At 42.9% G+C, this 22,407-nt stretch overlaps 2 protein-coding genes across 2 annotated transcripts in view; one reads left to right on the top strand and one right to left on the bottom strand.

Moving 5' to 3' along the window:
* The first annotated feature begins 3,459 nt into the window (after window positions 1–3,459).
* Window positions 3,460–6,755, top strand: LOC132998965 (vitamin D 25-hydroxylase). The gene is made up of 5 exons (XM_061068721.1): window positions 3,460–3,742; window positions 4,174–4,315; window positions 4,428–5,060; window positions 5,186–5,515; window positions 5,772–6,755. Exons 1-5 carry the CDS (start codon window positions 3,506–3,508, stop codon window positions 5,987–5,989), a joined length of 1,560 nt encoding a protein of 519 aa, XP_060924704.1. The 5' UTR covers window positions 3,460–3,505; the 3' UTR covers window positions 5,990–6,755.
* An 843-nt stretch (window positions 6,756–7,598) lies between these two features.
* pde3b (phosphodiesterase 3B) overlaps window positions 7,599–22,407 on the bottom strand; it is a 37,650-nt gene continuing 22,841 nt past the window's right edge. The window contains exons 2-16 of the mRNA XM_061068720.1: window positions 20,915–20,965; window positions 19,612–19,860; window positions 18,118–18,266; window positions 17,459–17,559; window positions 17,117–17,348; window positions 16,893–16,984; window positions 16,330–16,475; window positions 15,654–15,788; window positions 15,141–15,252; window positions 14,898–15,011; window positions 13,845–14,044; window positions 11,968–12,171; window positions 11,584–11,745; window positions 10,620–10,872; window positions 7,599–10,533 (exon numbers count right to left, since the gene is read on the bottom strand). Of these exons, the coding sequence (XP_060924703.1) occupies window positions 10,319–10,533; window positions 10,620–10,872; window positions 11,584–11,745; window positions 11,968–12,171; window positions 13,845–14,044; window positions 14,898–15,011; window positions 15,141–15,252; window positions 15,654–15,788; window positions 16,330–16,475; window positions 16,893–16,984; window positions 17,117–17,348; window positions 17,459–17,559; window positions 18,118–18,266; window positions 19,612–19,860; window positions 20,915–20,965 (2,415 nt within the window). The 3' untranslated portion in view covers window positions 7,599–10,318. The remainder of the gene's footprint in view (window positions 10,534–10,619; window positions 10,873–11,583; window positions 11,746–11,967; window positions 12,172–13,844; window positions 14,045–14,897; window positions 15,012–15,140; window positions 15,253–15,653; window positions 15,789–16,329; window positions 16,476–16,892; window positions 16,985–17,116; window positions 17,349–17,458; window positions 17,560–18,117; window positions 18,267–19,611; window positions 19,861–20,914; window positions 20,966–22,407) is intronic.

The raw sequence follows: 22,407 nt of genomic DNA, 5'->3' as shown, positions 1-22,407 counted from the left end.
CCTGGATGAACACACACACACAGACAGGACTGCGTACCAACAGGGGACAAACCACACAGCAGAACCAATCAGGAAAGGGAAACAGGAGAACATGCAGATTGCAGAGTTACGCCAACTTCTTCATCTTGGGGTCTTTAAGTAAGATAAATCAGTTAATATAAGTTCAAATGAATACCATCCAGACAAACACAATTTTGAAGTGTGTATTTCAAAAACTGGCAGAAGTTACTACATGAACTATTTTGAAAATAGATCTGATTCAGATTTGTTCTGAGTGCATGCAGTTCCACGGACAGGAAACACTCCTGTTGCTGGTGTTGTGATTGACCTGACCACTAACAAGAAGATGCAACAGTGAGTTGTTCATTTGATTAAAATTGACAGATTGGTTTAATGCTTCCAGCACAGCTGATGAGTCTGGGGAGCCGGCAGGAAGCAAAGAAAGTAATTTGCAAGAATGTCCTCATTAGGTAGCCCTGACAAATCTGAATGATGGGTGGGGAGGGGGGAGGTCTGTCTAGGCCATTTGAGGCTTCGGAGACAGAAAAAAAAAATCTTCCAGCTGCCTAAGCAGGAAGGAACAGCTGGATAAACAACTTCACGTCTGATGAGGAGCAACTGATGACACGGAAAAGTGGAGAGCACGGTTTTACAAAAGTGCAAATTGTTTAAAGTTTAAAAACCACCTCAGTGGGACGGTTATTGTTACCTGAGTGTTAAACTCTGTGCGTTCTCCACTTCCATTATAAACAAGAAAAAAACTGTGTAGGCAGAAAAAAAGCGAGGGAATAAACAGCTGCTTTGTCTGCGAAAGGGATCATTTTAAAAATATTTATAAGATATTTTGTCATGTGCATCTTTATTGATTTGTCGGATTATTCAAGCTTGATACCATTTTTCCCCAACATTCCTCATCCTGGGGTGTGTGGACGAGCTCAGGTTTTTGGAACGCAAGACCAAAACGTCTGGAATGTGGCTCATGCCTTAACCTTTGACCGTAACCTCTGACCTTTGAATGCAGTGCATTAACGTGTGGAGGTGAAGGAACCTACAGCCGCTTACTGGGGCAAAGTTTATTTGCTTAAAAACTAGAACTGGGTTAAACACAAAGGTGCTTTATGGGGAATCCTCAGATAATTATACCACGTTCCCTGGTTTTTTGTTATTTTGTTATCCATTTAATTCATTTCGAAACCAATTACACAATCTAGCAATAATTTTTCACATTTATCATACAAATATATTGATACAAATATTGTTAATATTGAAAAAAATGATGAATAATAATTATTGTAGACAAAAGCGTTGTTCAAAAAAGAGCCAATAAGCAAATATATGATATCAAACAAATACATTCAATGTTGAAATATTACAAAATGTAAAAATATGTATTTCAAATAGCAATTTTAGAAATCTGTTGTGTTTTAATGGATAGTTCATGTTATATTAAGATAACTTTATTATTTAGATTGTTGGACATGTATTTAGACGTTACATATTTTTAAAAATACAAACAGATGTGGTTTATAAAATCATCATGTTCCGAAACTATCATTGTATCACAACAGGCCTCATCATCGCTTTGCACTTACACACATTGAAACTAAATCTGTTCAAAACACGGTTCCATCTCCTGCTTGGCGTTGGATTATTCAGAAATTGTTAAAGTTTAAAATTGCAATCACGATATAAGCTCTTCGTTAAAGGTCCCAATTGTTTAAAAACACCTCCCTTTGACAGATGCGTACGTATGTCTGGTTCACAGTGAGGTGTATGTGAACAGACACATGATGGTAACATGTCCTTGCAGCCTACATGTATGGTGACAACCCGTGCGATAGGATTCTCCAGCGTCTGTAGCCATGTTATCGGAGAGGCGCTGATCACCTGTTCAGTGACCCCACATGATACTCGGCTCATCTGTCGCTCCGAGCCACCGTCCCAACGACAGCTGGTGACTGGCAGTCAGTCTCTCTCCAGGCTGACTTTGACACTTTTGTACTTTCTTATTCTTTTTATCTGCAGGAAAAGTTGTCTCCGAGCTGGCAGTCGTTTGGTAACTGATAGAGTGTGACCTTCTCTCTTTGTGCTGCCGTTAACAAAAGTTGCTTTCACTGCTGCACTGATTCAACACGGTCAACACAAATCACACTTATGTCCAAAAGTCCAACATTTTTGTCTCAAACGATTTGAGTTTATTAGCCTGGTTGGATGTTGGGTGGATTCTTACCTTTTTGCAAAATGATCATATTGATGTTCTCAGCTCAGTCATCACCTGGGCCTGTAACAGTTAAATACATCTCTGCTCTGTCTCCTTCATTCAAAGCTAATCTGCATCCTGAAATCTGCTTTATGTTTGGTCAAGACTCTGACATTATCCGACCTCTGCTTCCCAGAAATACTTGTTTTACTCAAAGTTCATGGTTCCTGCAGCATATGTAACATTTAGGGTGCACAGGTAAGTCATTCATTTAGATTCAAATTTGCACTACTTACTTGGCAAAGTTTCCTGGAAACTATACACGTGATCACGATTTCGAGCAATACACAGTATTTCCCTGTGAATGTTCAGAAACCTGGGTCAAGAACCCACAGATTTTTTTTTAAGCTTATCTCTAGTCTGGTAGAAAGTTTTTATGAGAAAGAAATTGTGCTCAGAATATATATCTTACCTTCCTCCAATGAAACAATGACCAAGAATAAAACTTTGTTTGCCAATATCATTAGTATTATGATCTTGTGTATTCAGCCGTTGCATCAATTTTAGTTCTACATTGAATTTGTGTGATTTTCTTTGCAGTGTTGAATTCCTCCAACAGAACTTTGTTGTTCATCCTCGTTCTTCGAACAGCAGCACATCAAGTGTTAAAATCCACCGGAATCCCACACGAGCACTTTTGAACTTTAACGTGCTGCAGGATTTTTCCATGTACTGCTCTTATAGGAAACACGCTTCCAGACTGTGTGTGCAATGTAGCAGAACTCCCCCCCCCCCCCCCCCCCACACACACACACACCCCCACACAGACACACAGTCATGTAATATGATATATTTAAATCACTCTGCAGCAAGTCTGTGAGGCCAATTAGCGCGTCTGCCAGTTCTGATCTGACTTGTTGCATTGACACATTCTCCTGCACGTTTGTGTCTGAGTCAAACTTGAATAAGAGTTTCACGACAAACCATGCTGATGTGTGTGTGTGTGTCTGTGTGTGTTTGTGTGTGTGCCCGGCTCCTGCAGCGCTGCCCTCTGAGGCTGTTTCTATTTGGGTTAAATGAACCAAAAACTCCACCAGCACCAAAAAGTGATCCCCATCATTGATCGAGTGCAGAACAAAGTTCATCAACAGTTAACTCTGAGTTTCTGGCCAATCTTGGCTCTAGAGGCGGGGGATAGAAAATGTGCAAGATGATACATATGTGCACTGGTCGGTGTGAGGGGGGGTGCAGTCAGCAGGGCGAGGCTGCAGGGGGACACACGCTGCTCGGCTCTGTGGGGGAAAGATGGTTTCGATCAAGTCGGTATCTCTGGTGCAGGTGACCGGGGCTCAGGCTCTGCTTGCCGGGCTCTGCCTGGCTGTCTGCCTGCTCGCCTTCCTGCTGGTCCGGCAGCTCTTCAAGCAGAGGAGACCCCCGGGCTTCCCCCCCGGACCCTCCACCATCCCTATCATAGGAAACATACTGTCCCTGGCCACCGAGCCGCACGTCTTCCTCAAGAAGCAGAGTGAAGTTCATGGACAGGTAACACACGCACACACACACGCACATGCACACACGTACACACACCCAGACGCACGCACGCACACACTGCAGGGAAGGAACAATAGAGGCTCGCCCTTACATCAGGGGTCTACTTTCTTGCAGGAGAATCTGTTGCTCCCAAAAAAGTAAAGTCCCCTCCTCAAGATAAACACACATCTAGGGACAAAGAGTTCAGTTTGATAACATTGTTTCTTTTAGAATGTAACATGATGCAAAGATGGAGACTGTCCTGTTAAATGTCCTGAAAGTTAAAATAACCCACACCCTGCTCCTGGCTCATGAAACACCTCAATGTTGCAGAGTGTCTGTAACTGTGGAATATTTAGATGTCTGTCTGTGTGTGTGTGTGTATGTGTGTGTGTGTGTGAGGAACAAAAGCAGCAGCGCTTACATCACTGTGTTCTTTCCAGATTTTCAGTCTTGACCTGGGCGGCATCTTGACGGTGGTGCTGAATGGATATGACTGTGTGAGGGAGTGTCTCTACCATCAGAGTGAGGTGTTCGCTGATCGCCCGTCGCTGCCTTTATTCCAGAAAATGACCAAAATGGGCGGTAAGACCTCACGATGTGATCACAGCGCAATCACACGACAGTTGAAAAAATTTCATTGTCAGGAGTTTTATCTGTATTTCATTTGTTTGTTTTCCTTCTCCGCCACTCGCAGGCCTTCTGAACTGTAAATATGGCAAAGGCTGGATCGAGCACCGTAAACTGGCGTGCAACTCCTTCCGTTACTTCGGCAGCGGCCAGAGGCAGTTCGAGAGGAGGATCTCCGAGGAGTGCATGTTCTTCGTCGACGCCATCGACAAGCACAAGGGGAAGCCCTTCAACCCCAAGCACCTCGTGACCAACGCCGTGTCCAACATCACCAACCTGATCATCTTCGGACAACGCTTCACCTACGACGACCGCAACTTCCAGCACATGATCGAGCTCTTCAGCGAGAACGTGGAGTTAGCCGTGAGCGGCTGGGCGCTTCTCTACAACGCCTTCCCGTGTATCGAGTATTTGCCGTTTGGAAAACACCAGAAGCTGTTCCGCAACGCTGCAGAGGTTTATGATTTCTTGCTGCAGGTGATACAGACGTTCTCTCAGGGCCGGGTGCCACATGCACCTCGACACTATGTCGACGCTTATTTGGATGATTTGGAACAGAATGCAGGAGACCCCACTTCCTCGTTTTCCTACGAGAACCTCATCTATTCAGTTGGCGAGCTCATAATCGCTGGAACAGAGACCACAACCAACACCCTGCGCTGGGCCATGCTGTACATGGCTCTCTACCCCAACATCCAAGGTCAGTTGTAGTTTAAGCATCGTCCCAGTATGAGAATATGTCATACAGTACAAAAGAGATGTGTTTTGTTTAATGGTAACGTCATGTGAATAAATGCCTGATGGTGCCTGTTTTTCTCCGAGAAGAGAGGGTTCACAGAGAGATCGACAGCGTTCTCTCCAACGGGCGGGCGCCCACGCTGGAGGACAAGCAGAAGATGCCCTTCGTGGAGGCCGTTCTGCACGAGATCCTTCGCTTTTGCAACATCGTCCCACTTGGCATTTTCCGCGCCACCTCCCAGGATGCAGAAGTCAAGGGGTACTCGATTCCTAAAGGCACCATGGTGATAACGAACCTCTATTCGGTGCACTTTGATGAGAAGTACTGGAACGACCCCGGTATTTTCTTACCGGAGAGGTTCCTGGACAGCAATGGCAACTTTGTGAAGCGAGAGGCCTTCCTTCCCTTCTCCTTGGGTAAGTCTCTTTATGTTTCCCTACAGCTGCAAAACTACTGCTCTGTCTATTATCTACAGCTTTTAACAACATTTTATAACGGATTGTTTCGTCTTTTCTGTTAAACATTTTTCCACATAGTCTAAATGTAAATTTCAGATAAGTTCTTGTGTGTGTCTCCTGTTGTCATTTATATTTAGACAATCCAATGAGTCTGATATTGTGTGACTGTGCATTTTCTATGGGTCAATATAAAAGTCTCTCTCCTTTTATTCAGGGAAGCGTTGTTGCTTAGGTGAACAACTGGCCCGGATGGAGATGTTCCTCTTTTTCACCACTTTGCTGCAGAGGTTTCACCTCCAGTTCCCTCCAGGAAGCGTCCCCAGCCTCACTCCCAAACTGGGCATGACCCTGCAGCCCAAACCCTACTCCATCTGTGCCGTCCGCAGACAACAGAGAGTCCCGTCCCCTGGAGACACTCCTTACCACAAGTAGGCAGGCAGGCATCCAGAACAGCTTGTCAGGCTGTTCAAGACACGTTTACTATTTTGCACAGCAATGCAACCACATGATACGTGTGCATCAAACTGTATCGCTGGAGTGTATCCAGATCCGGTGCATCTTTCCAAAGCGACAAAGGTGGCTCTACAGCCGAGCACGGGATCCAGTTTATTCAGGTACTGTTAAAATGATCTTACTGAGCAGGATGCATGTTTGCACAATGCCTCTGCAGCAGCAGGGGAGCTGACCAGACTCTGTGGTGAGAGGACATCCGAGGAACACAAGTGTGCTATTGATTCAGGGCTCTACAGCTGGGGAAATGAAATGTCTATGAACCTTGGTGCTGCAGCGGTGGGTTTGGTGTCAATGATTGACAGTAAGTACACCCACTGTGGTTCAAAGGCCTGCCTTCTTGGGACAGCTTCAGGTCAGACAGACGACACCACGAATTTGTGCATGTGGGGCGCAACAGGACGAACAGACTTTCCAGGAAAGTTCTGGACACTGTACTGGGGCTGGACGAGGGCCAAGATTTACATCACCTGGACTGACTCTGACCCCGTCTCCAGGGAGGGATTTCGCTGGAAAGTCTTTCTCTTAGAAATGCAACAAATGCAACACTGATTTCTACTAAATGGTGCTGAGCAGTACAAAGAAAGTACTGCTGTTTGTGTTAAGGTTAACTTTTGTTTGTCTTTTTTTGTAATGTTGGTGTTTACTTTTTGTGTCATTCATAAAGTCTTTTTTAAGATACTGAGAACATGTCTTTTTTTAACTACAGCTAAATTGCTAACACTCTGAAATGAACAAAGATTACTGTAATATTAATTTGTAAATATATATCACTGCTGTTTGGGGCAGAGTTTATTTACAATGGATTTTTTGATACATTTCTGTAAAGCAGGAATCTGTTGATGGGAGCATTTAGACTGAACAAAATCCAAAAAAGTTTTGGGCCATAAAACCATAGACTGTTCAAAAAGATGGACAACAAGTCTCCACTTCAGCCCAATGTCCAGAAATTAAGTCAAAATATCCCAGACACAAATGCTGCCATTTTGGGAGTTTGATTCTGTGCAGCAGTGAGGAGGTTCTTCCTGTACATGCCCTCAGCCAATCACGACTCAGTCTCAGCTGTCTGACAGTTTCATCTAACACGGAATAGGCAGGATTTATGACCTGTACCGCAGCCAGCCACCAGGCGGCGATGAAGACACTTGGCTTCACTTTTGAGGAGCGGTCATGCTGCCCATCTTTATATATTCAGTCTACGCATAAAACCAAAACAAAGTGCTCAAAGACTCTAAAACACTGTCTGCTGCTGCTGAAGGGAAAGCATAGAGGTCACATTTGACATAAAGATTCGATCTTGTTGATACAAAAATATATTTATAAATATATATATAACAGCAGCTATTGTGTCGGCAGCACAGCAACATTAGAGAGGGAGACGTCTAATAAGCTAAAAACTGAAACCTGTGTGTGTTTGTATGACAAGTGTATTTCTTCTCCTTCTACTTCGAGTGGAATGGAGGAACAACACAAAGCGGTGTTAAATAAAACAAACAGACAAGGACCAATAAAAAGAACCAATGAGAGCTGCTTTAGGGATGGTGTTTTATGACAGCTATAAATAACAACAAAAATCAGTTGCCCCCACAATGTAGATAAAGGGTGAATGGTTACATTAGACAAACGTACATATATCGATGCTACATAAGGGAAACAACCATTCATAGATGTATTTATGGCACAATCATTAGAGGACACCGTGGTTTGACAGACTGCACAGTGAGAAGCCAACAGAGTTCTACAACTTAATGAGCCTGAAACATGTCGGGTGGGGGCTACCCGGGCTTTATGATCCAGCGTGGGTCCGTGTGAACAAACAGAATGTGTACAGCTCTGACCTGAGTTCAACTCCGTCTCCTGCCATTGTCCCTTTAAACCCAGTGGACCATTTGAATCAATGTGCTTCTCTTGTGTGAACAGAACCGGAGCCCGGAGAGAAACGTTCGCTGAATCAGCCAATCACAGCCCAGGAAACTACTGCATGTAGGTAAAGTTTGGCACTAGTTGGGTCGACAGAGATAGAGGGAGGGCGATGATGGAGAATACAAGAGTGGTTATGATACAGAACAGGGAGAGGCTGAGAGCGAGTGAGGAAACAGAACTCAAAAACCCTGACAGTTCCACACCTGTGAAGAGACGCAGGTTCTAAACTCTGGAGACAAGACGGCAGTTACAGGATCTCCATGTACAATATGTCAGCTGCATGTAGAAAACAGATGCATTCATTTGATTATTTTAAAAAATATATATAATTTATATGCACATACTCTTTTGTACAGCGGCTAAACACTTGTTTGGTATTAAAATGTGCACACCGTTATCTACTTTTTCGTCTTTAAATATCCCAATCCTGATTTACACTGCTTTACTTAACGTTCTGTCCAGAGATTATGATTTAATAAGGTTGGGGGGAAAAGGCGACAAATCCGCCTTCCCTTTCATAAAAACGTTTTTTTCTAGTGGAATGCCAAGAGTTCTGAGAGAATGAAATAGAGAACTAGTAGTTTTTTTTAAACCTTTATCATAAAATATAGATATGTATAAACAAAACCAAAGCGAAATGAAACCCTGGATCCCTTCTTTACACACTGGCCGAGTTATGGGTTCGGTAACAAAACTCAAAATAAAGAATAAATGAGGAAATGGGAGATGGGTGAGTTCTAAAGTTTGTCTGAACGTCAGCGTCGCTGACTCAGCGAAACACAGACACCCAGACGTTGTGTTGGTTTAAAAACAACGCGGGGAGCGTTGAACTAAGAAAACTTGACTTGCTCCGTACTGTTGTCGAGCAACGTTGTGCAGATGTGTTGTGTTGCTGCAGGAGAGAGACATTTGCAGTCTGCTGTCGATCGAGATAAGCTTCTTTTTTCTCTCTCCAGTGAGGTGGTGAAAGGTTTGTCACAGAGGCTTGAATTGCTTGGATTGGTTCGTAATCAAGTTGCTCATCGAGATATTACAAACTACTTTAGTCACCCAGATTTTTTTAATTCTCTTTGTGAATTTTTCATTTTAATGACACAAATTCTTGCAAAATAATTATTCAACTTTGCATGAATCCTGAGTAACCTTTAAAAAAATACTTAGAATCAAAAAGACGAAAGTGAAGAATCCATTAATTGAGACAGCACTCCTGGTCTGAATGCAACATGTTAAAACACCAGAGGACATCTCACTGGTTAGAAACCAACCATTATTGAAAGGACACAAAGACACACACACAAATTACAAATACTGAAATAATTAAAAATGTGCTCTCTTTCTCCCGACTCATTCGCTCCATCACATTCCCACCGAAAACATATTCACGCACACACAGACAAAATGAAGCGAGGGGAGTTAAAGGGTCAAAAAAGGAACAACAAAAATAAAAGACAGGTGGTACACATGAGTAAAAGCATCAAAAATGATGCAGATATAATGCTAATAATCAGTCAACATTTCAATAATGTCTCTGTGACTGAGTCTTATACAGTGTTTCGTGTCGCCAGCAAGAAGAGAGAACTACACAAGCCTCGGCTCTGGGCCAAAATGGACTCAGTAAAGGTTCAGACAGGCACATTTGATATATATATATATATATATATATATATATATATATATATATATATTCATGTATGTATATATATAATTCAAAAATAAACCTGACACTGAGGCTGAAACAGTCTCAGTCTCTCGTCTTTCTCCGTGTTTGAACGGTTCACTTTGGTAAAGGGTATCCATCACTCGATGATGTCGCTCGCTTCATTATTTTTCCTCTACCTTTCCTTTCTTAAATAGACGGGAATTGTTTTGTACCTAAGGGAGGTGTAAGCGCTTTGCATTCAAGGCAGCATCACAGCCGGGCGACCATGGGGTCGACGCTGGACCCCGTCCGCTCTCTTCCTCCGCACCGTCATCCTCAGTTCTGGTGCTTTTCCCCCTCTCTTTCTGTCTGGGTGCACTCGACTCTCCATGGGGGGTGAAAGTGCATAGGAGTTTGGCTCCCACCGTTGCAGCAAGGATCCGCTCACAGTAGTAAGGCCTTTTTGTTTCTCCAAGATCAATGTGACTGCTTAAGTCTGCACAGTGAATCTTTAAATGTGTGTGTGTGTGTGTGAGAGAGAGAAAAGTGTGTTTTATGTGCATTTGTCAAATGTCTGTGTGTGTTCCTCATGTCTGTGTTCATGTCAGTGATAGGCAGGTGGTCGAGGGACTCGTGCCTCTCGTCATCTTCTTTTTTCACGCGTCTCTGTTCTTTACTTCTTCCTCCTGCTACTGACGCTCGTCTCCCTCCTCCTCCTCCTGGATGACCTGGATGTCGTCTGACGGGGAGACAGGCAGGCTGGCGGGCAGGCTGTCCGGCGGCTGCTGTTTGCCGAGCTCTTTGATCTTCTCCTCCTCGTCGATGATCTTCTTCCACACCTTGTGGTTCTCCGTCAGGTGCTGCATGATGCTGCAGAACAACCTGCGGTGGCTCTTCTTCCTTTCTACAACGAGCACATGGCAGAAAAGAAATGATTAAGCAAACTCTAGATTGTAAACACGGATTTCAAAATAAGGGTTTAAATCTTACTTGGTGCAAGCTCGTCTTCTAGCTCATCTTCCTCGTCTTCATCTGTGTCTGTGTCCACCTGCCCCTCATCCTCGTCTTCGTCTGACCCCGCCTCATTGATCCAGTGGCCGGGGAGAAGGCCAGCAGCGTCGTAGGAGTTACAAAGTGGTCCAACAATATGGGTGATGAAGGACTCCTGCAGCTTGGCCAGCTGCGGAGAGGAGCGGTCCATGAAGGGGCTGATGGGTAATCCCAGCTGAGCCTCCTCGTCGCCCTGCGGATCAAAAAGGAGGATTACGGATGAGAACCTTTTCTACAGAGACAGAAATCTTCAGTGATTCAGAATGACATTGGTTGTGGTGAATCACATTCTCAATTCTCTCTCACTCGCTCTACTTCTTCTGATCAGCTGACTGTCGGTAATCCAATCAGATATGGCCGTGATCTCAATAACCCATTCATGCCAAAACTTCAAATGTGTTCCGTCTCTGTCTCTCTGTCTAATTTTTATCACATCACTTCTCACCGTGGACACATTACATTTAGTTTTTTAAGTGAAGTTTCTCTTCATTGAACTGATATTTGTTTTGTGTTATTTTCTGCTTCTGTTTTGAGGAAAAACTATTTCCCAATAAGATACAATAAAGACCAACATTTTCTACCGATTTTTCTCACTAATCATCTTATTATTGTTTTGCCTTTTAAATATGTGACTTTATAGGGATATACTACAGAGAGATTAGCAAACGTCACCAATATTATTAATGTATGACCTTGTGTGTTGTATTTGTGACCTTGATTATATATATACTGTAAATATGTTTTGTCCGAAGGTGTTGGTGGTTGGACTGGATTATTTTAGGGTATAAATTATGATACCCTTTTTACTAAAGTGTCTTAAAAAAAACAAAACAATATAAAGATATAAAGAAAACGATCTTTGTTAATGTAATCCACTCAAGCAGTGTTAGCATGCAGTCTGTACCTGCTCATAAAACTCATTGACGATTCCCTCTGTCCACTTGAGATGCAGGTCACGGACTTTGGCGGGTCCATTGATGTCTGCCAGCTTAATACACACTTGGCACACCAGCAGTCGGTCATTCTCATTGGTCCAGTCGATACCTGGACTGTTCACATCGTTCACCTGGGAACAAACAAAGATGACGTTTTATTGCAACAGGTCAATGTTGTTGTTTTTCTTTCATCTGCATTCAGAATGCTGCGTGTCCAACTAAATTTCAACGTACCATCCTGCTAATATTTCAATCAAAAAAAACTTTGCCAGAAATTAGAGGATCAATAAATAGACAATTATCTATTCTGATCATAAAACTCTGCAAACAGTAAAGATTTCTTCATCTCAGACCTTGGCATTGAACTCAGCCAGGAAGTCAAAGTGCTTCTTGAGGTCTGTGGCCAGTATGGCCTCGATGACGAGGAAGCGGAAACGCTTGAACTCCACGTGATCCAGGTTGACCAGGAAGTTGAACTCGGGCTGGGAGAGGTAGAGGCTCCAGGCAGAAGCAGCGTGGTGGTTCTCCAGCACCGAGCGGTCGTTGTACAGCACTGCCTGCAGCGCACGAGAGGGAAAAGAGAAGAGTGGTGACAGAGGGAAAGATGACACACTCTAAAATGCCAGTAATGGACTTGCCTACATAATGGGACTGTATGTGTTACACAATTTGTGATGGTTTTAAAAATAGCAAGCACTAAGCCAATGAGATAAAATGGGGCATGAGGGTATTGGTTATGAAAGTAGAAATGCAACAGGCTCTAGCGCTGGTTACAGAGACACCAAGACAGACTTCAACGATCCTTTCAGCAAACACATGGTGGTTATCAACATCATAAGCGATCAATAGGTTCAGGGTTCCCTATCCTTTCTTTTAACCCACTTTCCTGGGACTTGCTAAACCCAGACAGTGTGAGTGTTATCACTGGACATGTTGTGAAAATACAATATTTAAACAGAGGCACCCAGTTAACCTTTTCACCCCCATTAACATGGCCGACCACAATGAGAGAGGGAGAGAGGGAGGGGATTACAGACTATGGTGGTCGACTGAGGAGAAACACTGCATGCTCAAAATTCCACTAGTTTTGTATTATTATAATTATTTTATTATGGCCTGGCTTATCATTATAAAGCATGTAAACCTTCATTTAGAACGTGATCCTGTGTTTCTGAAAACATGAATGACTGTGGCATTAACATCTGTCCAGGGACCACCAGCAGACAGCTCTCTAAGTGAAGGTGTGAAGGTTCTTTGAGGACACATTGGAGATTGGATTAAGGCAAAAAAGGATATCATTAAAAAAATATTTTCATATCAGTTGATATCAATAAATATCAAGATAAAAGTCAGATTATTATTGATTTTCAGATTCAAGACTTATCTGAGTTTAGGTTTTAAACTCTTGTAAATGAGCCGAGATTGACACTTTATAAACAGCTTAACATTTTACACAACTGAGGTAGATCAATGGTAAGTTATACCTCCTCACTGTGCTTTTATATCAATGTATATTTCAATGGTAATGTGGCCGCAACATTTGTTTAGCTCTGTGAACGCATGTGTCCTGGGCCACAATGACCGACGGTCTTTTAACCTGACATCCTCTGAACTGCTACAGTTATATTAGGAAAAGATAATATAACTTTTATTTGTGGCCACTGGCACAATATCAACACTGACTGTTTCCAATGAGTAAACACAGAGGACCAGTATGCCAAAGTCAGATAAAACAAGCAAAACAAGCCAACATCACAGGGTCTCCTACATAAATTACTCATGTCTGTGTGGTTGCATTAGTGAGCAGCTCTGACCACATGTTTCTGTCTGAACCTGTCGAAGCCCCAGAGAAAACAAACGAGCTCCACCCGGACCTGAGAGGTCTTCTGTTTTTTTTTTGTGTTGAACATTACAGGCACGTTTGGTGTTAAAAAGATTTGACGATAGGCCAGCCAAAGTGACTGAACCCAACCCCAATATCATTTCAACCTTTTTGCCAGGTATCCACGTGGATAACCACACTCTAATTTGCCTGTAGAGCAGAGAAGTGAGATCCGATTACAGCTCATGAGGAGACACATTCTAATGTCAGGTGTGACCTGACAACAGCTGTCCACTTGTGGATGTTAATGCCAGGTCTAAACAGGGCCCATGGGTCCCTGTGAGCAAAAATAAGTTTGTTGAATCAATCGAACAGGATTTTAAAATACTAATAAATACTGTGGGTTACCTGATGTGCATTAGTGGCTACTAGAAAGGCATTTGTGCGACCAGGGTGGTCATAGTCGTGCATTGCAGCTGCTACATAAAGGGCCATGAGCTCCAGGGCAGGTATGTTCCAGGCCAGGCAGCCATAGCTGTCGTCTGAAATGGAGGAGCTCTTGGAGGAGGCATAGGATATCCTGCCAGGAGAGATCCCACTATCTGAATCTGGAACATGACAGCAAACAAGATGGACGTCACTGAATGTCTCACTGACTGAAAATTAAGAGAAGACCTATGGTGTCTTTGTAAAAGCAGGTTAGAATAGCAGTTTTTTCCCATAATTAAGAAGAGAAATCCCATGTTGCATTTACGCACGCACGCACGCTCATTTACTCACTGTCACATTCAATCTCTCATATCACTCATGTTCTCATCTCCTTCTCTCTATGGTCCCTTATCGAATGACAGCTGCCTCAGTGGGACACGTCAGTGGATAAGCCTCAGATAATTTCTAATAGAGATAAAATATCAGCAGAGACAAGCACGACAATCTCTGCTTTTTAAACCCAGCCATCTGTGTTATCTAGAAAAAAAGGCCTCGTCCCTTAAAAAAAGAGGATAATAGTATAAGTCACAAACGAATGGAGTCGTAGCTTATGCACTTTCAAACAAGAGCAATTAGCCGGAAAGGATAATGAGTGGACACATTAATGCAAGTTCTATCTACTTTTTCTCTTTTTTACATCTCAGTTAAAATAATGATAATGATAGGAAGTGATATTGTTTTATTCTTCGGAAGAAAAATTATTAAAAAAAAATCACCTCATCAAAGATTTCTTTGTAGGATTATTTTGTGAATATTGGCCAACATGGGGCAACAACACGGAAGAGGTGGCAAACAGAGATTGATAATATTGATAATTTGCAATTTTGCATTAGGTCAAACTAAATGTCCTTCGACTAATTTGGGAAACTATTTTCCAAGCCTGACAGACTTATACATTTTTTATAGTCTCAGGAAAATCACAGGGAACCACTCTACAAACTGAAACAACAATTCTATATCACTGTGGTTTACCTGTGTCGCTTCCTGTCACATGCTCACTGTGGATCTGCTGGAACCCAGGGATTGGTCGAGTGGTCAGGTACCAGACAGCATGTAGCACATCAGTAGCATGAACGCGGTTATGATCTGTATGTTTTTGACCACAATAAGTTTGAATTAGTTTATCATACCATGCATACCACTAATGATTTAGAATTTAAATTATTGGTCATAAAAATGTATTTGATTCCTTCAAAACTACACATGAAAACTCACAGGGAATGTCCCTGTAGCCGTTCTCCAGAGCAAAGAAGTACGACATGAACTCCCTCACCGGGATCTTGAAAATTTCAAACAGACATGTATCCTGGAAAAGAGTGTACGTCACCTGAGGAAACACAAAAGAGCTTTACTGTTACTCCAATCAGAATGGAGGACAGCTCCATTGCTGATATTCAGTGGAACATTAAAATAACTGTTAAATATATATCATTAACATGTTAATAAATAAAACGTTCACTTACTGGACTTTGTAAAAACATTTATAACAGTTATATTGTATATTTACATTTTCAATGCTGTTTATCTGTGGCTCAACTCTTATTTAGACAAAGTATCTGTTGGGAGCCTTAAGGAAACTGTACTCCTGCTGATAAGCTCATCATTGAGTCCAAACCACCTCAACTTGCATACTGTTACAATCCAGTGCATTCTTCTTGTTCTAACCCTTTATCAGCACTTTATCAGATTTAATACTACAGCTACAGGAGATGATGGTTTCATACTAACATAGCTAAGTATGCTTCCGGCCTTCCCTCCCGTTCTGTCCACCAGGTCAAAGATCTGGAAGTTCCAAGTGTTCATCCTCTCCATGAGAGCCTCGTGGTCCTCCAGCATAGGATCCAACCTGAACTCCCGCTCACCCTGAAAACGATCAGAACATGCACGAATTGTGGAGATTAATATAAATATAACTTCCACGGACGGCCGCTGAAGGATTTGAACATGAAAGAAAACACACATTATGCAGAATATTGAGACAGTCTAGCAGAGACTACACTGACTGAAGAATATCTGGAAAATATAGTCCATGTTAAGCATGTGGCACAGCTTGAAAGTTGGTCTGTTGGATAAAGTGGGATTGGGCAGATTAACCATCAGATGACAATAGAAAGCTAAACGTGACCCATTGATCAATTAATTAAAATGATTGTGGGTTCAACTCTCAAAGTGATCACAAGTCATATTGTCCATGAATACAATACTGAACCACTGTATTCTAAATCATGATATATAGATAAAAGTATGAGCTAAAATGTCAGAAATGCAACAATGGCAGGTGGGTCTGATTTGGTAATTTATGTGGAGGCAAAGAACAAATAACATGCAAATAGAATATCTGCCCCACGTGTTGTGCTGTAACAGACAGTCATCCCATGAGCAGAAGCTGTCTGATAAAGCACACCTCTGATTCCTGAGTCTGCTGGTCTGTGCTCTTCTCCTTCTGGTCGGCCTGGTTCCCTGCAGCATCTGGCCCCCCGTCTCCAGACGGGTCCGCCTCCACGCTCTCCTCCCTGATCAGGGCCTCGCCGCCAAACTCCAGATCACATCCTGCACAGTGAAGGGGAGAGTATATGGATACATGCACACACAAACCTTCGTGTGAAAAAAAATGTATATCATCTTCTGTTCATTTACTTTTTAAATTAGCTTTTGGTACTAGAATTACTTGTATATAGTAAAGATGTGCAAGTCTAGCTATTCCAATCCAAGCTCCATGGTTTCCCCGATTACAGGAACATGCAGAGTAAAACAATCAAGTAGATATGCCAGCTAACATGACTGCACCCATACCATTTCAGAACTTTTGTTTGAACAGCCACATTCTACTGCGCCTCTGCCTGTGTTTGTGTGGTTCAACTTTCTTTATAGTTGGATTGCAGCATAAAGCAGCATTAACACCCTGAACTGCTTATAGAATACCAAAGCCACCACTCTTCTCCGCTGTATAATGTGCATCAAATGTACCTGAGCGCCTGCGCTGAGCCTCACTGCTGAATGATTGATGAGATTCCCCTGCATCACTGCTGGAAACTCCTTTGAGCATCTGACGGCCGCAGCTGCAACGGACAGACGCGACAAACACAGACAAGATCAGCTGCTGCATCTATATCCATGTATAACAACCGGTAACTAAAGGAGTGGATAAAATGAGAATCAGTAAAATGACAGTTCAAATGGGAAGCTCTTGCCTGGTGCAGAGGGGGAAGGGGGAGCCACGGAAAGCCTGCTGGAAATCAGGTGAGCTGAAGGTGTAGCTCAGGGGTTTGTGCAGGTTCAGACTGACGCTCGGCTTTGTCAGGAAGTCGGCAGTGTCGGGGAACTCCACGGGCGACCGTGTGACGAGGGACGATGAAGAGCTCGTACCTACTGCAGCGGGACTGTGGCTTGGAGAGGTGACTGGGCTCAGGCTTGGTGATGCACCTGGAGAGGATGGAGGGAGTTCAGGAAAAGAGGGGGGAACATTTTCAGTCAAAATGTGAACAATTAACCAACATGTAGCATCTGCGGGAAATTTTACAGTTATATCTCACCGGCTCGCCTCGACCCTGCGTGGTATGTGAGGGTAACAGAGGAAGACCTCTGCTTGGGAATGGTAAGCAGGTTTGGACTGGGCCCATTGCACAGACTTGAGCTGGATCACAAAACACACATATTCAAATAACTTAACTTTACACAGATTCTATTCTCTAAAAGCTGTCTTGCAATCAGATGTTTTGTATCATTTGGTGCATTACACACTTCAGTCCACGGCTGTACTATTGTTGGACAAATCAGTCCTACAACACCTCCTAAACAAAAAGTATCTAGTGATGTAAAAGTCCAAAGAAGCTCTTCAGACAACGTTACCAGTCCTGTGCTGCCATCCTGTGGAGAAGCATATACACTGCACCTCAGTGTCCGCAACACAAGTATGTTGTCCAAATAAATAAAAACTGTGTAAAAGAGTTGTTTACAGTCACTAAAGAAATCGGATTTTATGTCAGTACATGTATTATCATCGTAATTCAGTTTAACTTGGTCTTTGATTGGTTAAACTGTAGATCTGTTTCTTCTTTTTCAATCAGAGAAGAGACGACAGCATCGTCTCTGTTGGATCCAAAATTGGGCCGATTCAAGGTAGTATACTAAATTTAAAGCAGATAATGTATGTGAGCCATTTTGAAAACTGTATGTATTTCTGTGTCAGTACCTGGTCAGGTTGAGGTCGGGTTGGGGTCTCTTGCCATTGTTGCGCTCCCAGCGTAAGGAGGTGGACTCCAGAGGAGAGAGCGCAGAGGAGGAGGAGGTGGAGCTCCGCCTGGGCTGAGGGGTGGGGAGGCTGTTTCTGCTGCTCCAACCCTGATGGGGAAAGAACACGTCTTTATACGCAAATTGAAGATGCTGCTTATGTGGCTGTGAGCATTTGTTTAAGCCATGTACAGATTCATAATTTTTGTAGTATGAAAACAATTGTAAATATTAAGTCATTTCAGTGAGGCCCGTAGAAGAGTCTTTACCACAATGCAAGGCAGGGCCATCTGTCTACACAACACAATATATGGCCAATCACTATGTGACAAGCTGGGGATGGGAATTGATAAGATCTTATTTACACCAATGCTATAGTTGACTGTTCATCTAGGTCTGGTTTGGGTTGACTAACAATGACTGATACATTTTCTGTGTGGGTGGGAAAAGGTAGGCCTACATTTAAATTCAGGTTTTCTTAGTCAGAGAAAGAATCTGAGGGTGCGTTCCAATAATCCATTTTGATTAGGAACCTTCCTAACTGAGTGAAATGACCCGGAAGTATTTCAGTGGCTGCCATTATAAGAGCTGTTTGAATTCTCTAAATGATCAGGAAAGGAGCTGCAATGCTTCCTAACTCATTTCCTTTATCATATGAAACATATTGTGCATATCTTCTGTTAAAAATACACAAAAAACGCAGAGTGCAAGTGGAGTTGTTTTTTCTCTGCTCCGTGGTTCTCCTTTCCTAACTCCTTACGGCTTCTCAGAATCAGAATTCTTTTATTTGCCAAGTATATTTGCACATACAGGAAATTGCCTTTCACATCTTTCCATAACCTTGTGATTTATTCCATCTTGGTTAAAGAATAATGATTCGGAGAAGTGGTTTATTTAGATTTTGCGAACTCAACCTGAAACTCAACCCTGCTGATGTTATTATAACAAAGGACATTTACCCTTTGTGATGGACGTGCTTCTTGGTTGTGAAGCAGTGGCACTCGTGCGTATAACACATGGCATTCCTGGAATTTATACCCATGTTGAGAAGAACTTTGTTTTAGCAAATTGATTGTGTTTCCATTGTTGTGCTCCCAGCGCAATTTTATAGAGATTATAATCCACCACTCCTGTTTATATTTTTTTCTCCGCTAAATGAAGCCACGCTTTGGTCTGTTACTTCCTCTCTGCCAGGACTCCTTCTTGCCAGCAGTGTAGACGCACACCGTGCACCGTCATTGTTTTGGAATGAACAACTGTCAGAACATGCCGGCGTCAATAAAAGGAAGTGATAAACTCAGATGGTTTTTAAAAGTTTGGATCTGGTTCTTGATTCCGTCCCCTAAAAATGACGTAGTTCTGTTATCTACCTCACAATCATCCTAAGTAAAGATACTAGAGTACCTTACTCATCAGATTATGTACTCATATACGTGCAGTTGTAATGCTTGCTCACCTTAATGGTTTTCCTGTCCGGCCTCTCTACAGCATCCTCCACCTCGTCGCAGGGGTAGAAACCTGGGAAGGGGGTGAAGGGGTTGACTCTGGGACGGCACGAGCCGGAGAACGTCCCCATGAGGCTGGAGATGCTGCGCAGAGCTGAGATGGTTTGGGGCGACAGGGACGAGTCCATCAGCAGGTCTGACACCAGGTTCCGAGCCTCGTTGATGACTGAGAGATCCACGCCGTTGCCACTCACCGCACCCTGCAGCATGCACACGTACAGCACACAGGTTAGGTGAAGAGGGAAGCAAAGGCACTTCAATCGTAATCAATTGTATTCTCACATGGGCTCACTCTGGGACGTTTTGCGGACATTTTACAAGGGTCTGGCAAGAAAAGTTCTGGAAAATCACTGGAGCAACTGACTCAGACATCTGTGCTCTCACATACAGTCCCTCCGGATAATTTCTGGAAAATGTCTGGAATCCAGTGCCTGTCTGAAAGCAGTATGAGTGTCTTTGTGGGAAAGTTTTGCCCTCCCAATTTTCTTCCCATGTGAACATGTTGCCTAAATGGCTTGAGACAGTGTGGTCTACTGGCTTCCTGCTGGAGTGTACTGTGTTTGGAACAGTGGTGTTGTGGTAGGAGCGATGACATCAGGTCCATGGTGCTGTGGATGACCTCTCACCTTTCTCTCAACTTTACTCTGCATTTTCATTTCTTGTAGCGATCCTAATTTCCCACAACTGACCCTGCTGAGAGTTTCTACTTCTATCTTCCTCTCTCACCTCATTCCTCTCCTGTCCCTCTATTCATCTAACACCACTACTGTATATTGGGAGGAAAATACACTTAATGTAGAGAGGTGTAGTGCTATGCTAATATAAAAATGATATTCCATAACCTGTAGGATCAGTTTGCCTCAAAATAGGTGAAATTCTTTCTCTGAGGGAAAATATTCTTACTGGCTCTGTCCTGTCTAACAAGAACAAATACTGACTTTCCGTTTGTATGAGTTAAATTCTTTGATAGATTACGCAAATAGTTCAAACAAGCAAAAGAATGTCAGAGTAAGATAAAAGTGTGGCATGACAACAATGCCAAGGTCATTGTATGCCAGATTTTACACAATGTGTATTTTGCCAAGCCACAAGTCAAATATCAGGGAGAGAACTGAATGTCCTAAAGATGACTTATGGACAGCTGCTACTCGTAGGCCACAGAGACCGTTCTCTCTGAAAAGTTCTGTATTAGCTGAATGCTGACAGAATGAACCACACACATGTACTGTCACAACATTGAGCTGAAATACTGACCTGATACTGGGGTTTGTACCAGTGTTTCAAATCCCAGTCCCATAGGATCATCTGAAAAACACAAGAGAGACACAGAAACAGTCAGTGAAATCGTCATCACTGTACAAGTCCTGCTACATAACAGAGAGTATGAAATGTATTAATGCAGAAAGAGCCCAGGCATTGACCTGCGCTGCACTTTGAGCATATTAGGATTTTCTTTCAGTGAGGGCGCTGGCGGGTCAGCAGGAGAGCGTCAGAGCTTCTGCTGTTCTATTCTGCCCGTTATCTAAACACACAGTGTAGTAACAGTTTACATTAAGGATTTCCTGCGCCACATGATGCACTCTGCTACTACAGGTATGCTAATGCACGTCACTTTAGCAACAGCACACCGCACTGAGAGCGGCAGCAGAAGAAAAGCAAACCACTAAAACCACCACGGTGCGTCTACAATGGAGCAATGAGATCTTATCAGGCCGCAGCTACGCCAATTGGCAGCGTTTTCATGCTATCTGTCGGTAACCAAACAGCTCTCACACATTACAGCAGTGTGCAGTCAAAGCTGGTGCAGGCTGGACCTGAAATAACCTGGTGTGGGTTCACTTTAAAAATACAACCAGATCCTGAGAGAAATAAGTCAAGAAATCAATTATCTTATTTGTAATATGATCTGATTATACTTTGGACTTTCTGAATATTGTAAATAGCTGCCTGCATTAAAACAACAAATAGCCATGCACACTTGGCAGAAAGCACTGGAATCTATAACTTCTGACACAACACCTGCTATTGTAATGTAATTATGTATAATAGTAATATAATATACATATAATAATATAATGGGGAGGGGGGGGGGGTAAAGCAGTTTCTCATGTAAAAATCAAGAGAGTAAACAAATCAAGGCCACCGTGCAGTCTCACCCCTTGCCACAAGGGGGACAGACTCAGAAGCCTTACGTGAGAAGGAGCTCCACTAACACTAACCACCACAACCTAACCTGTAAACACACACCACCCTCACATCTGCTTTATTTTTTTATCTCAGCCAATGATCATACCGACATGAATGATCTAGAAATAATCTATCACAACAAATAGGATGTGTAAAAATGTGTCAAATAACAGAAAACACGTCCCACATTTGACTTCTATTTTTTATACCATGCTCTTCTGATTTTATACATTTGTGTCTTGTATGTGAGCATGTGCAACATACAGTTCATGAAATCTATAACTGTGGTTGCTAAATAGATCAGCGGCTCCCTCCCATCTCCTCTAATCAGTAACCGTTTCATTGATCAAAGTGGGATGTTGGGTGTTTGTCATCAGCATCTGTACAATGCTGCCAAACATTTAATATGGCAAATAGGCCCTGCCATGGCAACCTGACATAGAGGCCAGCAAACAATGCTCCATACACCATGGCAACAGGATGGCGGGAGACGGCTGGAGGACAGAGTTGTTGGCCTTCTGCTTATTTACGGAGACACACACGAGGGGCTGAAACAGAGA

This window comes from Limanda limanda, chromosome 3 (assembly GCF_963576545.1).
Source record: "Limanda limanda chromosome 3, fLimLim1.1, whole genome shotgun sequence".
NCBI lineage: Eukaryota > Metazoa > Chordata > Actinopteri > Pleuronectiformes > Pleuronectidae > Limanda > Limanda limanda.
The sequence above is the reverse complement of the archived record's forward strand: the minus strand, read 5'-3'. Positions and strand labels throughout refer to the sequence as shown.